Here is a 14,424-nt window from a genome sequence, read left to right as displayed (position 1 = left end):
CAAATTGGCTCAATGCCAATTGGATCTCAATTTGTTGATTATGCGTGGAATATTCTGCAAGATTTTCTATTTACTTCATCTTCAGATGTCATTTAAGTTTGTTGAACTTAGTCAGTTTTCCCAGATGTGGAAATGAGAGAAAGCGTGTGACCGTTTAACAATAGTCAGTAGTCGTTTACTTTGCTGCAGTAAAAGCTTCCGTCTATTAGTGATTGAATTGAATTGCTATTTCTTGTTTTACTGTGGCATTTCTTATCTCTATTCATATTTAATTTTGTTTCCGCATTTAATTTCTCCTTATACGTTTTCCCATTCAGTAGTTGAAATGAATTATTTTTGTAAATAAAAATAAAGTATCTGTTGCATTACTGAAGAATTTTCTATCAACATTTGATATAGAATTTGTGTAGGTACTTATTCGTAGCGTTTATGTCAATGTTTAATTCTTGTGTCATCAAATCCATGATTCAGCATGGTGACATAACTAACATGTATTATGCGCATTTTATTGGATCATGCCAAAATGGTCTTCCATTAGAATACAATCCGATTAGCTTATATTCGCCATTTATCCCTGAAACCTTGACCTGCTTCGCTAATCTAAAAGCAGACACGCTAAGGCGATTTTGCCCCTCTAATGTGACAGAAATTTGCTATTCATGCACCACCAAAGAACTATAACTCTACATTATGGTATACTAAAGTTATTGTCAGGTTTTTGCAAAGTTTTGGTTCTTATAACCAAACCAGTCTGTCAATCTGAAATTTGACTACAGACAAATTGAAAAAGTTATTTTTTTCCAATTGATCATTTACCCTTTACAATTTTTTATTCTTTTTTCCAATCGTTAAAACCTTAACTTATTTTTGATGATGTTTAAATATACTGATGCCAACGTACTAATATATTTTAATAATGTTTTCCTGAGCCGTTTTTGTTTCAAAAATTTCTCGTTTCGTTTGCATAATCTTACGCTTTTGAATTTGTTGATTTATCTCGTGTGTTACGGTAACTCGGTGAATGACCTCATTAGATTTGAGTTTGATGCCAAATTCTTTCTTTTCTACCTTTATTTTTGTCGCCTCTGTTACCGCTTCTGTTATTTCGTAAATAGCCCAGTTTGTCATTGCTAGACATTCGCTTCATTCTCAATTCATATTTTGTAATGCACGAGTCAGTTATTTGCCATCTAGATCTTGTAAAGCCAAAGTATTTTTGTACAGCAGTTAATTGTTTCAAATGTTCTATTGTTGCTAACCGCGGGACGATGCCTATGTGTTACAGCTCCGTAAACGTTGTCGGATTGGCAATATGTTTAGTCGAGGAGGCCAGATTGTCCCCCGGCCATATTAGTGATAATTATATCTACTTTTTCATTGATGTACCATCTTTTCAATCCATATTCCGGCTAGTGGTGAGCCGAGCCGAGGCCCTTTCAGCCCACTCTACCTAATCCTGGCCATAGTCATTATCATTATACCCAATTGCTCTTTTTTGGTGAATTTTGGGTGAAAAATACTCATGTGAACGGTTCTCGTTTCCTTGTTAGAGCGTATTTTCCTGTCCATGTAAATAATTTACTCCAAAGTCTGCTGTTTCATAAAGTCCAAACTAATTTAGTGTACTAAAGCGCCACCTATCAACGCTGTCGAACATCACGTGCGAAACGCTCGCGCCACAACTTTATGGGCTGTTACATCATTTACTAGAACCAGTTGGTTCCACACGACTCGACCAGATGGCTTCTTTTATAAGTTCCAAGGATTTTTTCTAATTAAATTATTTGCTATAGGGATTTCAATCTGGTGCGTATAGTTTGATATGCCGAGGGAGGTGAGAATCGATCGTTATCACCGCGTCGCCCGTGACGTCACGGGTGCATTAACCGCTGCAACGTCGCACCCGCCCGCCCACGCTCGGGAGAGCGGCAATGTCACTCCGGTACGTGGACCTACCACAATTTGCACAGTTGTTGCTCTGGTACATTTTACAAGTGTCCTCTATTAATATTGGGTCGAAAGTTTAATATCGTTGTGCTTCTGTGAGATTGTGTGCTTGGATTCTCCAAATCACGGACTATTCCGAAATTAAGTGCATCTATTCTGAATCCAAAACCTTCGGCCAACTACAAAGTAGTGTATAAATTTTCCCAACACCCTTACCGGGAACATAATGAACGGGTTGCTGTAATAAACAAAAGTGCTGTAGTTTCGCCGGCTGCCAATACGAATTCCGGCTCAAATACTAAACATATGGCGGGAGATCGCATTCCTACGCGTCGATTCTGGAATAACCACTCAGTTTTGCTATAATCCTCGAACTGGCCAGTTCGAATCGTGAGTTTAGGAATATCCTCCAAGGCTCTTCGCAGAAATGTCAGGTGAGTCATCGCTTGTGGTTCTGTTGTCATGATGCTCGGCGTTTAAAATGGAAATTAAACTATGTTTCGATGCCTTTTTAACGTAACCATTGTGTCTCTTAAAATAGTTTATAGTTATTTCTTTAATGGGGAGCAATTCTTTCTTTTTGAATTTTCTGAAAATGCGGACATACAAACTCGTATTACTCGTACTCGTATGTAGTTGGCCAAACTTTAACAAACAAAAAAGCAAGAATTTAAACTCATTGTCCTTTTGGTATATCTAGTGTACCACAATGTTATGTTGGATGAAGCATACCTACATAGATGCTGTTCTAATAAAGACATCGGAGCATTGATTGGTTTGACTAGCTAACTCAATCTGATACGTAGTCGTACACAGTAAATGATATAGTGACTTGCGCCTATCTCCTGCGTGATTGTGTGTCAAAGAACTTGAATCAAAGGTTGGGTACGCTGTCCCTCCAATTATGGACGTGTGTAGGTTTGGATCACATGCCGGCCTTTGCGGAAAAATCTTTTCTGGAAAGTAAAGACATTCCACTTTTGTAAGAAGTGCTACATGGGTACTACCTACCTAGTCCTATTTTCTTCTGTGTTGGAACGATGTTGGCGTGAGACCGGTGTAATTTTTTATCGTCGTTCTTTTTTTGCCAGTTTGCTATCGGCCAGAATTTTGATGGGTAGTATGGTTACTAATCGGGATATTGTCACGGATATTCTATTGTTATGTATTTGTTTGAGTTTGAGTAGCCTTTTACGTCTAAATATCGTAGAACTCTATTGGATTAGTTACATGACAGGACGATAAATTCTGTCATTTTATGAAATGGCCAATATTCTTACACACTTCATAATGTTAGAATAGTCTTAATTGCACTTATTGATTGTTCCGCTCTAAGCTTGGCTATTGAACTTTACGTAAAGGCTGTACCTTTAGTTTACCGTAAAGCTTAGAAAAGCTTTAATAATAGTTAAGTCAGTTAAGATAAGAGACTATTCTATTACTTAATTAATTTTAATTATCTTCAGATTTCTAAAATGTCTATTTTCTAGTAAGCTCTCTTAGTATAATCATAGTAGTTGAGCTGACAGGAAGAATTTTAACAACCGTGATGCAACCAGTCGACTACCACATGAGATGACTGTATTTGATCCGTAATTCCGTACAGGATGTAATCATCCCATATTTAAAATCATTTTCTGTACAGCCGTGTAACTATTTAATGATCTACGGTCTAATTTAATGATGGACGACATCGTTGTGACATTTATTAGTTTTGCAGTTACATATTTGTATTCTTGGATTTCTATAAAATAACGTAATTTTTGGATAATTTTACCTCATCTTGTTCTCTATCACTACCTACTTGTTGATATTGGATGGAATTTTCTTGATTTATTATAACATCAACAAATATCTAGTCTAGATTCTTAGAGTGGGCCCAGTTGCTGGAAGAAAAAATATTTAAAAATTCAATCCAGCGGTCTTGGCCCGTAGGCCAAGCTTTATAGCTAAAAGTGAGAAAAGTCACTGGAAGACTCCAATTGTCATCCAATAAAATTATCATTTGGGTTAAGGTTCATAAAAATATTCAGAGTAATTTGGACTGATTTAAAAATGATTGATTTCATACACATGTTTTATACCAAAATATCTATAAAGCTATTTCTGAGCTAGTAAAATTCGGTGAAGGTCGATTACAAATGGAACGATCTGGAATCGGTACGTATAAATACATAGTTTGTATCTTGAAAATGAAGATTAAATATCCAATTAACCATGAATTAAAATACACCTAAACAATTGGCAATAAATTACCGCCTGTGATATATTGTCGTGTAGGTTTAATAGAACAAAGAAGTACAATTATTTTAGTCCAAACAAGCTTCTGTAGTCATCTTTAAGTGGACACAGATCGTGTACAAGGTCTCTAGGTTGTTAATAGTTCGGTATATCGAAATCCCAAACTACGTCAATCCTTTCTGAACTGGGTTACTTTTAGAGTAGTATTATTGATAAAGGTTTAAGGTTTATTATTGATAAGTAAGAAGCTTTTACGTTTTTAATGCTTTTTCTATAGGAACTAAAATGTTTTTAAGTTTAATAACGTTGATAAGAACGCTAATTTATGATTATTGAAATAGTTTGATTTGAACTTCTATAGACCCTGAGAATGTTTTTTCAAAACGTGTTTGTTATCTTTGATTCTGGTAGGTATTTGTGTTCTTGCACCATAACTGTCGCTGTACCCGTTACATTTTTGATACACATAACAATAAATTTAAATAAGATTTCGTATTTGTCCATCTAATAAATCATATTTTATGACGTTCGCGGTCCTACACGCATGTATCTTAGAAGCAACAAACTAAAACAGGTTACCAAAAATAGTACTCCTCGCCCACTCGTGGTACCCGGAAGTATAGCTAATTAAGTATAAGATAATGCCTAATTATTTGTTACGAAACTGAGAAGAAGTAAATCTTGTGTTCACGGTTCGTTAGATACGGTGACGGCCATGGCATCAGCTTCGGCTTGACTAATGGATCAGACCGACTCCTCGTCATAGTCATCATCATTGTTATTGTCCGCACGAGTGCTATTATTTCCTACATTTAAAAGGATCATGATTCCTAAAACTCTACTTGAAACTATTTTAATGTTCAAAATTGTTATTCCTTATTCCACGCTATCCCTTGGTGCTGCCTGCTTCTTGCTTATAGTCTAGCATTTTAAGGTCGTCAATGATTCGCAAAAACTTCGTATCCCTACGGGGAACACAGTCCCCTTTATTTAATTAATCAACGCTTACAGATTACGGATTTAATGTTCTTTGGCGTGCGCGATCCCCTCCTGTCAGGAAGCGTAAAAAGTTGAATCCTACAGGTGACCGCGTCCCGCATTGCATTACCATCCGCGGCGGCTTCCGCGAACGGTGCACTAGACACCCGCACGACCTTCCCTGGTCACTCGTTACCGATACGTTTATCGCCCACACGTCCCCATTAAACGCGCAATTCCTTACCACAATGAGCTGAAGATCATTAGAAACCGTCCCACTGATGTTGCGCTAGGCGCGAGCGACCGGCTCCGGCGTGGCAGTCGCATCGACGACATCCATCCGACCACGCGCGGGACGAACGAACTACGAAACTACTAATTAACGTCAAATTACGAATGAGAGCAGTTGTTCAGTTTTGAGTGAGTGCGACGCGGTCGTTGTGAATCAATTGGTGACGGTTGATGAGTGAGACAAGTGTGAAGCGAATCCTCAATTTGTGTTCGTTAGCGAGGTTTGCACTGCTGGCTGGCGGTTCCGTGTCTAAAATATCCAGCGATTTTCGATGGTTCATCTAGAATCAAATCTGTTTTGACCGTATTAATAATTTATGTTGATGATACGCTGTGATGAATTAGTTTTGCGCAACCACAATATTGTCTGCTTTCAATTGTTGTAACGACATTTAAGTTTCTTATTATGCTGTAGAGTGTAGACTGTTAGACAATCAATGTCGAAACTCGAAATTTGTCGCCCCAAAATATCAACAGTCAATCAAAAGAACATGAAGCCGTAGTAGGTATTTGGCGGCGCGCATCGGCGTTAATTGCCTATAAATAAACAGGGGCAACACCGACCAATGAATTGAGAGCTGTCAATGCTCTCTAAACTAGAGTATCCGATAGATTTGATAAAAGCTGACCTAACTTTGAGGGGTTTCTTTACAGTAGTGGCGTGAAACAAGGCTCTTTGTTGATATACTTCTGGGTTGATCTTATAGTTAGTAGCCACCCATTTCAGACTTGATAGCGTTTATTATTCTTTCAATCAAAGTATTCGTGCAAGTATCGATGTCATGCTTGTAACTCAGGATTGACATGTTGTTTGTTATTGTGTGTATGAAATATGCATATAGTGTTGCTATATGTCGCCCCACATGTCTCTCTCCATATTATTTGTCGTATCCTTGTCAAGATTATGATTGGAAGTTTTAAACAGACTCCATATCAATTACAATCTATGTTAATGGTATGGTATCAAAAATATATTGAAAAAAAAGAAAGCTTACCCTTTTAAAATAATAATGTAGGTACAACCAAATTAGTAAGTGGCAGACAAGAGACAAGGTATCCTTCCGTTTGGCCAAATTACTTTTCGCCAAATTTCACTTCGCAAACAACTTATCGCCAAAGTTTCATTTCCCAAATGAACTTTTAGCAACTGCACTTTTCGCAACTATTTCATTTGGGCAAATTATCATTTGGCAAAATTTTACTTGGCAAATGTTTATATAGCAAATGTTTTATTTTGCCAAATATTATATCCCAAATAATTTGTTTGGTCAAATTGACACTTCACATACTTACTCACCGTTACCCACAAATCAAAGCATAAGGCAGATCATGGTTTTCACGAGAATTTTATGTAAAACAAAGAGATTGCAGAAAATAGTATGGTTGCAGAAAGTAGGTATTGCAGAAAATAGTAGGTTAGGTTAGGTTAGAACAGTGACCCTTAAGAATCACCTCTATTATTATTCAATCATTTGGAAATTTCGATAAAAAGAATGAAATATAAAAATTAATTTAGGACAAATTTTATAATAACTACCCACTAAACAAAATAATAACTACAAGCTAATTTGTATTCCATTCTATGCACCAATCAAATTATTTTGTAAATAGTTTATCGTGAAATATTTTTGCCAAATGAAACATTTGGGAAAACATACTTTGCCAAACAATAATTTGCTAAATAATAATATGCCAAAATCGACATTTGCGAATTAAAAGTTTGCAATAAGTGGGTGTTGCCAAATGAGAATATGCCAAATGAAAATTTGCGAAACGTTGTTTGCGATGTGATAATTTGGGAAACGTTTTTTGGCCAAACATTAGTAATCCGGCAGACAATAATTAATTAATACCGCATTCATGTCATTGGAATGAATAGTGTGTGATTTATTGTTGCTTCGGGTTTCATTTCAAAACAAAGCTTTTTTTCACGTGTGGGCAGACAAGTTTAATTATTATTTACAGTTCTGGATTACTTCTATGTAATGTGTAGTTACGTCGGGATATAACACATTTTCACTAGGATATTCTATGTCGTAAGAAATGAGGAAGGTACTATGATTACCAATCGTATAATTTTATGATTTTGTTTCCATATTCATGGAGCTTTTCATAGAACAACATCTAACGTTACCGCGGTATTTACGGACATATGCAAATTGGCTTGTCAATAGTGTGCATAATAAATAGTCCCTAAACAATAACACTGCAGACGACAGCATCAAGTTAAAACAGTGGCATCTTATCTCCTTGTAATACGGGCCATTTTGCATAAAAAATGTATAGTCTGAACTGCTGTACCTTTGAAAGACCTTTCCTCACATCACAAGTTTCTCTTAGGATTAGAACGTGGCAAAAACGTATTGTGGCCGCACATTGTTGAACACTTTGTTGACGCGCGACTAACAAGTATTGTTTACAATTTGCTATACTTCCTAAGCTGTATTCACAATAGAAATGGGTGTTGGTTACTAGTTACTAGAAAATAAAGCTTTGGCTTAATATATAAAATGTCTGATAAAATTTGAGGAGTCATCATTGCAGCATTGTTGGAATCTCATTGCTAATTGCGAAGCTTATTTAAGGCTCTACCTACGTTTTTGTTTTCGGGGACAAAACACATTCTATAAACTAAACTCAATTCTGGATACCAGAAAAGTTAATAAGTTGGTGGAACATGTCATGATGAGCGAGTGCCCTAGGGATAGTAGAGACCTATATTGACCGCAATCGCACCTGGTGTTAAGTGAGATGCAGTCTAGGATGGTACATATTATCTGACCTGTAAGTGCCTATTCACTCTCGCCTAAAAAAGGACTATAGTATTCAGGGAAGACAGCAGCAGGCAGCGAATTCCAGTTCGTACTAGACAATATCTCGAAGTCTTGCAGGGACTTGCGTGACATGCTTAAAAGACTTGAAAACTACACTACAAACTAAACAATATTAGTTGTCAATGCTTGATCTTATTTTATTATTTAATAGAGCGCCATTGTTGTGCGCCATTACAATTTAATTACACCAATCATAGCAGGCGCGGGCATTTTATTTGTCAAGTGAACCGCGACCATCTGTCAGCCACGCTTCCGGCAATCACTCTGCGACATAAAGTGTCACTGCGCACGTGATATTGTCTTGCGACATGTCAATACTGTGAAAAGTTACATGAACATGTAAATAATATACAAAGCTATCTAGCACAATGTTCCACCTGAAGCAGGGTGCTTTTAAAAGTCTACATCTAAGGAAGAGATAATCATTTCAGCTCTTTTTGAATACATTTTGTTGCATTTTGGTCCTTAGAAACTGTTTCCGATTCAATATCTATCTCATGTAATCACTCTTGCTAAAGCGAGATATTTTTCGCTTATCTACGAGTAGTCTACCTAATGCAAAAATGGTTTTATGGAAACCTTTTTACTCTTATCTAGTTCAATCAGTAGTACGTACTGGCCTTCAGTCAGGCTACACCCACTGCGATGGGCGCCGCCCACGGCGTGTGGACAAAGAACAAAGCTAATCTTTATTCGAATAATTACTCGATTTTAAAATCGCTTCAACATTCAAGATATGCCTTCTAGCTGTCATTAGCGGGAAAACAATGAGGCTAATAACTCCGCTTTGAAACAAACATAATGTATGCCAAACATACCGTTATTATCTGTAATGCCACTGCAATTAAAGCAATTTGGCTGTAGCTGACCCCACTGTCTATACTGAGATTACTTTGGCGACGGAATCAAACAAGAGACTACTTGTTCTCAAGTGTTATGTAGAAACTAAAGGGAAAACTGTTTAATTCCGCTTACGACGACCACGTGAGCTTTCAACGATTCGTGAGGCGGCGCCCGCCCACGCACTTACGTAAAACACAGGTGTCGCCAGCCCTTCTAATGACGACCGCACAATTTCTATTAAAAACAACCTCTTCGCTCGAACCTTTTATAGAAACCCACTAATTTAAATAGTAATTTGGACGTGCCAACTCTACATCCCGTCTCATCGACGTATCAGTGTTCAGAAGTATTTCGACCATTGTTACACTTTGGCCTATTTTTCGTCGTCTCGCCGTAAAGAAAATAGGTTAACGAAGAAGTCAGTTCGCTATAGGTTGTGAAACGGCGGAAATGACCACCTGACGGGAATAGCACGTCGCGTAACTCTGTCGCCAGCTCCGCAGTGCGACCGCGCTATCACCCAGCGTCGCCCGCAGATAACTCACCATCTGACCGAAAATAACCAGTCATATCCCAGCCGCGGTGCAACCACGACTGCCGCGAATTTGATCAGCTCCGCCTTTTATACTCTAGTGCAGAGGGATGGCGTCCGTGCGCACGCGCTCCGCATCCCCCAAATCCGTCTCGTTCTCCCCCGTCCTCGAGCGGAAGTACAGTGCTGATCGTGGACCTCTGAACCCCCCCGAGTTGAGTTCGACCGATTGGAGGAAATACTTCTCAGACTTCAGCGCATACTTAGGTAAGTGAAAATATTGATACAATTACCAATGAGTCAGGTGGCTTTTATAGTGCGGCCTTGCGCTATATCGGTAGCGTGTCAGTGGAGCGTTCGAAGCCACTCCGTAAACAAATGTTGCGCAATCGCATCTAATCTGTAATGGGTCGAAGCTTTTTGTCTATTATGTTTGATGTAAACCGGGGTAATGTTTTTCTTGACCGCGTATCTATTGACTGGATGATACATAGAAAACTAATACGGTTGTATTGTCCAGTCTGTGTTGGTGATTTTGTAAGTCGCGGCTAGCTAGCATAGTATCTATCGGCCAAGGAGCGGTGTCAGCTCGCCGATAACCTTGCGGTTCGGACCGCAAAATGCTTCATAGATACCGACAAGTTGCATTGTTTATAGTTATTAACATATCGCCGCATGTAACATTATGTTACACGCAGAGACAATGCAATGCGCGATATCTGGAGCTGAGAAACTTAGAATGTTTCTGGGTGCTCTTTTCCCTGAAACATTCGTATTTTATGTAAAGCTACACTATTTCAGGAAAACACCTAATTGCATCGGTAAAGTTTTATTATGGTTATAAACTTACTTTTCTGAAGGGTGTGCAGCAAGGCTCTATCTTGGAACTCTTGTTTTTCTTATTTTATTTGAAACTAATAAAATTTTCTGCTGAAATATATTTCATGAACTCTTAACACTAAATAGTTAAATGTTTAAATGTAATTATCTAACTCAATAAAACATATCGGAAGTGATAGTTTCAATTTAAATAAAAATCGTAGAAAATACAAACACAAAATAAAATTTCTCGTAGCAATGATCAATGATCATCCTTGCTACGGCCAGCGATACAATAAACTACGAGTGCATGTTAAACGCCTTGTAAAGTTTTGCTTCTCGGAGCTACGAGCCAACACTACGAGTGACTGTGCTAAGAAAATCCTAACAGGCGCTAACTGTTCTAAAGAAAACGCAAAAGTGGGTATAGCATTTATCATAAGAATCTTTTAATAGTGAGTAAAAACTCAAGATTTAATCTCATTTATGAATAAGTTATTTAGAACCAACGCTCGTTGCGCAGTTCATTAATAATACAAGACCTAGCTGCTACGAGACCCATTCATAGACAACTTTTTATTTTCCGGCATAATATGGTTGGTTTTTGGTTTGGAGATCTTTATCATTCGTTGATATCCCATTAAAGTCTCGCTGTTTGAAGAGTTATTAAGTTGGCCAAAAAATAAGAGATTTTTCATATATCTTTCTCGGGTCGCCTCTGGTTGGGAACCTCATAGATAAAGGCCTTTTTGTAGAGCCATTCAGTGAGTCCTAAATCTTTTGGGCTGCTGCATTTGCTGCATTCATTCAACATTGGAGACTCCATTGTTTTTCTTTTATATATTAATTAATTTACTTATGCACAACCGAATATGGTTCTTAAGGCCGGGTAGCAGAGAAAATGGCGAAAATGAGGTTTTCATTTTTCATTTTTGAGGTACTAAACAGTAAAATTAAAGGCTAAGATTTTTATTGGGCATAGTTGAGGATATTTTCTAGGGCTATTAACGGATGGAAACACGATTTGATGAAGTTGACTCGATAGAATAAATTCCCAAAGTTACCTCTATTCGTTTTCTATTTATGGTTTTATTTTTAAAATAAGCGATTTGAAATTCTAAATCTTTTACTAAACTAAAGTTCAGAAATAACTTGAGGGCTTTTAACGGATGAAATTTTTATATTGCGTCTTATTTAGTTACTATGTTAAAAAATGTGGAAAAAATCGTCCATGACGGCTTGGACAATCTCAATCAGTCGCGCGGTGGCGCTTACGGAGGACGGACGCGTGTCAGTTTTTTGGCCGTGACAGTTCGCGATTTGTCAATAATTTTGACAATGATGACTTTGATGAGTCACAGTATAATAATATCAGTGTTACTGGAGAAATTTTTGATAATTAAGAATTATCAATTTTGTCTACCTATTGAAATTTAAATCGTTCGCATCCTTTTAAACGAAGACTCTACTCATGATACATAGTACATTCCTCAAATATGAGACAAAACCAATGAGTTAAAATTACATTTTAATAGTACCTACATACAAATTACAATCGTCTTACACTCTTTAGAAGAGCACACTGACACAAATAAATAATAAAAAATACTATCTAAGGTCTGTAGCTAAAGGTCTAACCTGTAAGATGGAAGAATCTTCTAGCCAAAAAGATGGCAGATGCTGCAGATGTCAACGAATTTAAAACTGGAGTTCATATGACTCCTTGTAGACTTGAGTGTCTAGAGCATCCCTTCCTCCACCATGCGTAAGAATTTTCAAAAAAATACTGTCTAAGGTCTGTAGCTAAAGGTCTACGCTGCAAGATGGAAGAATCTTCTACCCAAAAAGATGGCAGATGCAGTAGATGTCAACGGATTTAAAACTGGAGTTGATGTGACTCCTTATAGACTTGAGTGTCTAGAGCGTCCCTTCCTCCACCATGCGTAAGAATTTTCACAAAAATACTGTCTAAGGTCTGTAGCTAAAGGTCTAAGCCGTAAGATAGAAGAATCTTATAGCCAAAAACATGGCAGATGCAGCAGATATCAACGGATTTAAAACTGGAGTTCATGTGTATCCTTGTAGTTTTGAGTCTCTAGAGCAGTGGTTTTTAAACTTTTAAGTCATGAGGGACCATTTTACCAAATTTCTGTCTTGTCAGGGACCACCTCATAATCGGTCAAAACCAGTTTGACTGCAAAAATCAGTTAAAAGTGGTTTTGACCAAGGTGTGCAAGTGCACATCGTGGACCACTTGGAATGCCTCCAGGGACCACCAGTGGTCCGCGGACCACCGGTTAAAAACCACTGCTCTAGAGCGTCCCTTCCTCCACCATGCGTAAGAATGTTTCAAAAATACTGTGATCTGTAGCTAAAGGTCTAAGCTGCAAGATAGAAGAATCTTCTAGCCAATAACTTTAAAACTATAATTTGAACGAATTTTGCTATTAGTGGACAAATTTCTGCTCACGATGGACTAATTATCTGCTATACCTACTCTCGACTCTCTAAAGCACAACATTTATAAAAATTTTGCTGCGGTAATGCACTCCAGGTAACCATGTGTGATGCTCATTGCTCATAGTGATTTTCGATACAGAGCCCCGTACATACGTTATACATAAATTATGGAAAGACCAATACAAACAAATATGTATGCAATTTTAGTATGATATTTTTATTTATTAATAAACAAAAAGACTGAACAAAATTGATGCGTGTACTGATTAATGTAATTAACCACATGCAAAGCTTTGTGAATTGCAACAACTATAATTTATTATCCAAGCTCTAAATAATCGCTACTACGAGTAACTGATCATAAAATGTTTTTCCAATCGCTCAAGCTCCCGAGGATCTACCGATAGGTCGGGTGACGTAATCTTGAAATTCTTTTAGCCGGCGCGGAACTTCCGGAAGGTCGGGTGACGCCACGCCTCTTTGAACCGTGTTTACTTTGGCAGTTATATTCTATATTTATTCGATTCTAAAATATAGGTGTTCCCAAAAATTTTGAAAGTTGTTTTAATTTGTATCACTTGGATATGATTTGTATTAGAAAGTGCTGTGAGTGTGACGCTTGAACGGAAGGAAGTCAACCTAACCTAACCAACTGCGTATTTAATTTTCTAAACTGCGTATTTCTATACTGTGTAGCCGCGAGAGCTCTTTGGCGCGCTGTCTTCGGCGAAGTATTGCGCGCGCAGATTTTGACAGCGCGAAATACCTACTTTAGCAGAAATACCAAGCCTTAATAGGAATTTGCAATTGCACATTATCTCTTCAACTTGAGACCAGGCGCCGCGCCTTTAAACCTTGCGGTTATTCCAAGAGGTCAATTCCAATAAGGTCAAAGTTACTATCTTCCAATCGGAATGCCGCCAATAAGCGAGAGCAAGCGAGACAAATTCCGCGCCCGCGTCATCGCATGACGCCTCGGCTTCATTATCGCGGCGTCAGCGCTTCATTGATGACCAGTACATTCCAGCGCTCCAGCGCTTTAAACATTATTAAAAGGCGGATTTTAAAATCTTTGAGATTTGAAGAATTTTTGGACCATCTTCATAAAGGAGAGTAGGACGCTCCTCTGATCGATGAACTGACTGACGTCATTATGCGCTGCAGCACTTACAACTTTATTAGAAAGTAGTTCCTTATTAACTTTGAGATTTGAAGCTGTTAGTTGATAAAGAGGTAATTTCTGTACCTTCTTCATAAAGTAGAGTAAGACGCTCACCTGATCAATGAACTGACAACCTTATGAAGGTAGTAGTGACTGAAGAAGAAAAGCGGGAGATCGTGCTTTGTGACGCTTCTGATAGGCTTGCGACAGTTCATGTAGATAAACCTAATTCGTAACATTTTCAAAAAATATTTCTTACGCACATCTTCGACCTACATTACTGTCAAACACTAAACCGCTACAAATTATCCTTTGGA

At 37.8% G+C, this 14,424-nt stretch overlaps 1 protein-coding gene across 1 annotated transcript in view; it reads left to right on the top strand.

Annotated features, from left to right (window-relative positions):
* The first annotated feature begins 5,497 nt into the window (after positions 1-5,497).
* Positions 5,498-14,424, top strand: part of LOC135072116 (paxillin-like) — a 33,381-nt gene continuing 24,454 nt past the window's right edge. The window contains exons 1-2 of the mRNA XM_063966069.1: positions 5,498-5,586; positions 9,773-9,933. Of these exons, the coding sequence (XP_063822139.1) occupies positions 9,777-9,933 (157 nt within the window). The 5' untranslated portion in view covers positions 5,498-5,586; positions 9,773-9,776. The remainder of the gene's footprint in view (positions 5,587-9,772; positions 9,934-14,424) is intronic.

The sequence above is a fragment of the Ostrinia nubilalis genome, chromosome 5, assembly GCF_963855985.1.
Source record: "Ostrinia nubilalis chromosome 5, ilOstNubi1.1, whole genome shotgun sequence".
NCBI lineage: Eukaryota > Metazoa > Arthropoda > Insecta > Lepidoptera > Crambidae > Ostrinia > Ostrinia nubilalis.
This window is presented reverse-complemented; position numbering and strand designations above follow the sequence as displayed.